Source organism: Elephantulus edwardii, unplaced genomic scaffold (assembly GCF_000299155.1).
Source record: "Elephantulus edwardii isolate Elephantulus edwardi_28Jun2011 unplaced genomic scaffold, EleEdw1.0 scaffold00161, whole genome shotgun sequence".
Classification (NCBI taxonomy): Eukaryota; Metazoa; Chordata; class Mammalia; order Macroscelidea; family Macroscelididae; genus Elephantulus; species Elephantulus edwardii.
In genome coordinates, this window is record NW_006399911.1 from 6398294 (window position 1) to 6401389 (window position 3096).

At 36.5% G+C, this 3096-nt stretch overlaps 1 protein-coding gene across 2 annotated transcripts in view; it reads right to left on the minus strand.

The window, feature by feature from the left end:
* RUVBL1 (RuvB-like AAA ATPase 1) overlaps positions 1 to 3096 on the minus strand; it is a 50625-nt gene that overhangs the window by 33719 nt on the left and 13810 nt on the right. For both annotated transcript variants that reach the window (XM_006895175.1, XM_006895176.1), the window contains exon 3: positions 1202 to 1334. In XM_006895175.1, the coding sequence (XP_006895237.1) occupies positions 1202 to 1334 (133 nt within the window). The remainder of the gene's footprint in view (positions 1 to 1201; positions 1335 to 3096) is intronic.

Below are 3096 nucleotides of genomic sequence, written 5' to 3' on the forward strand. Positions count from 1 at the left end.
ACACACACACACACACACACACACACTACTGCGTGATTGTACTATTGAGACAATAAAACTAACATAAAATTATGAATTTAATACAGTTTTTACTACCCAGAAAGGACCACTTGAAGCAGGAGAGGTCTACAGAAGGTTAGGATGAGGGAGAAGCATGAGTGACTTCAGTGTGCTGGCCCTGTGTTGTTCTGGAGCACTTCCTGATCAACTAATTATGAAATTATAGGAATGTTGTATATACTTTTCTGTGTATATTATATTTCAGTTTAAAATGGGGACACGCACCCGCGCACACACTAACAAAGTAAACAATGTTTGGTGATAAAAAAATTACTTCTAGTAAGAAACATCCTACCATTTTAAAAAGTTCATATTCTAAGTAACACAATCTCTTGCTTAGAAAGATCACAAACTCTCATCCTGAAAGGGGACCTGATAGAGAACCAAGCAGCAGGTGAGTGTCACAGCAAACAGAATTGCAAGCTGCTCTGATAAGGACAGTACTCATTCAACTTCTAACAAGTGCTGCTACACAGAAAGGCAGGGTGTTTTTTTTTCCCTAGAAGTCAAAAACAAAGACTTTAATCGATCATTTCCCAATTTCTAAATGGCAGCACTGTGGAAGAAACAGGTGTGTGGTGCTCTCTGTCCATAAAGATTACAGGGAAGAAAACACTATGGGCAGTTCTGCACTGTGAGAATAAAAAAAAAAACCCAATCTTTGCCACAAACCATACCCAAATCCTTTGCCAATGAATCAATTCTACCTCACTGCAATCTTGACGGCTGGGCAGAATTGTGATTCCAAAGGTGGAAAACTCTTCCCAATGAGCACAGCTTCTCGGTTCAACCCACCAACCTTTCACTTAGCAGCTATGCCATGAGGGTTCCCTCATTAAACTGTCCTTTTTCAGTGCTTGAAATGCTGCCAGAAAAACTTGATTGAAAACCCACTTTATAGGCTCATCTTATTTTACTATTTGAAGAACCCTCTGTTCTATAATTGGGGTCCACATTTGCTCTGATTCCTAAAAGCGCTATAATCAGAACAGTGGGTATATTTCTTTCCTCAAAACATAATGCTAGTGTTACCAAGGGGAAAGTAAAACAAACTCAGATTGTAAAGACATTTTCATAAGGAAGAGCTTCCAGGCTGGGGAAATGAAAACAATTCCTCCCACCAATATGGCAGGACACTCACCGATGGCCCTGCGGAAGTTCTCCATCAGCACTTCTGTCTTCTTGATCTCTGTTGAGTAAACTTCACTCCCCACCATTGGGCAGAAAGGGACCTTGCTACCCAGTTCCTGAGCAATAGCCAGAGCCAGAGCAGTCTACAGAAGAAAACAATGAAAACATTTCTTTAATAATTTTTTTAAAAAATGTTGATTCAGAAACATTTTTTAAAATATTTTCTTAATTCACTGAGGCATACCTAGTGCAAAGACCCCACTCCAAATGCTTTCTATGGATTTAAATGCACTTTGTAAAGTAGAACTACTAATACAGATGAGAAAGTTGAGACACAGGGGTCATAGCTAGTAAAAGGCAAAGCTGAGATCTTTAAACTCAGAGGTTCCAGAGATCATGTTCCCATTATAATTAGAACAGTCTTTCAAAACTAGTTCTTCAACATCAAAAAAAAGTCATGACCTAGTAACTCAGAACAATACTGCTAGATCTTTCAGATACTGTTTTTATTAATACAAGAAAACACAAATTTATGATTTAACAGAAATGAAAAAATTGAGAAATTAATGACTTGCTATTTTAAAAGTTAATCCACAAATAGTAGAGAGTTACTTATTAGGCTGTGTAGTTCAAGTTATAAAATAAAACGTGTTTGAAAGATCAAATGAAAAAATCAGTATGAGCTATACACTTTGACTCGAATTTTTTTAAGAAGAATCACATAATGGGTAGATTTTAAAGCTATGAGTTGGTCTTAGAAAGTCACAGTTGAGCATGCCTTGTAGTTCAACTACAAAATGATTCTTTGTTAAGATAAGTACAGTTGACAGATGCTTAACAAAAACCAAAGACTTAACATATGTATGGTCAAATATCAAGTATGGAAAGCAAATGTTTTAAAGGTGGAACAGGATTGGGAAATGTCATGACCTTTTAATGCCATTTTCAAGTTTTCTTAACTCTTGAAAAAGTTTGAGCAAGGTTAGTTCCTAAGCTGTATGGGCTAAGGAAGGGAAAGACCAAGTTAATTATTGAAGACTTGAGTGTTGGATAAAGCGGGACATTCACACTTCAAAATACTGAGTTGATAATATTGAATTGTGTATATTCACATATTAAAACACTAGACAGTAGTGAGAATAAACAACTACACATAACAAGAAAGGCAATACTCAAAACATAATGTTGCATTGAAGATGCCAGACTTAAAAAAAAAAAAGCCAGATATAAGACTACATTCCATATTTATAATTTACATAAAAAATAGGCAAAACTATGTAATTCTAACTCAGGCTACTGGTTACTTTTAGAAGGAATGGGTAATAACCATGAGTATAAAAAAATCTGAATGCTAGGGAGCTCTGGTCGCCTAGTGGCAAAGAAGCTGCACTGCAATCCCAGAGGTACAGTTTGAATCCACCAGATGCTCTGCTGGAGAAGGAGGGACGATCTCCTCCTATACCAGTCAGATCCGATTTGACGGTACACACACACACAAATAATAAAATAAAATAAAATAAAAAATCTGAATGCTGATCATACAGGTTCATCAAGTTTTACTTTCAAGATGTATAAACTTTTGTGTACAGATGTTATACTTTGGGAGGAATTGGAGAACATTATGCTAAGTGAACTAACTCAGTCCCCAAAAGACAAATATAGCACAAGCCCATTACTGTAGATTGTGAATGAGGATCCAAGGAGGAGAGAGGGTGAGGAGAGAGGGTGAGCAGAGGGGTGAGGATGGGCGGGGTTCAGAGGTTACTCACAGGGTCACACAATTTGATGGGTGGAGGGATGGGTAGGTAAAGGAAATGAGAAAGATCTCATTGAAAAAACAATGTATACAAATTTTCTAAGTAAACCAGTATAAAATAAAAAAAAATTTATTTTAAATAAAAAAAT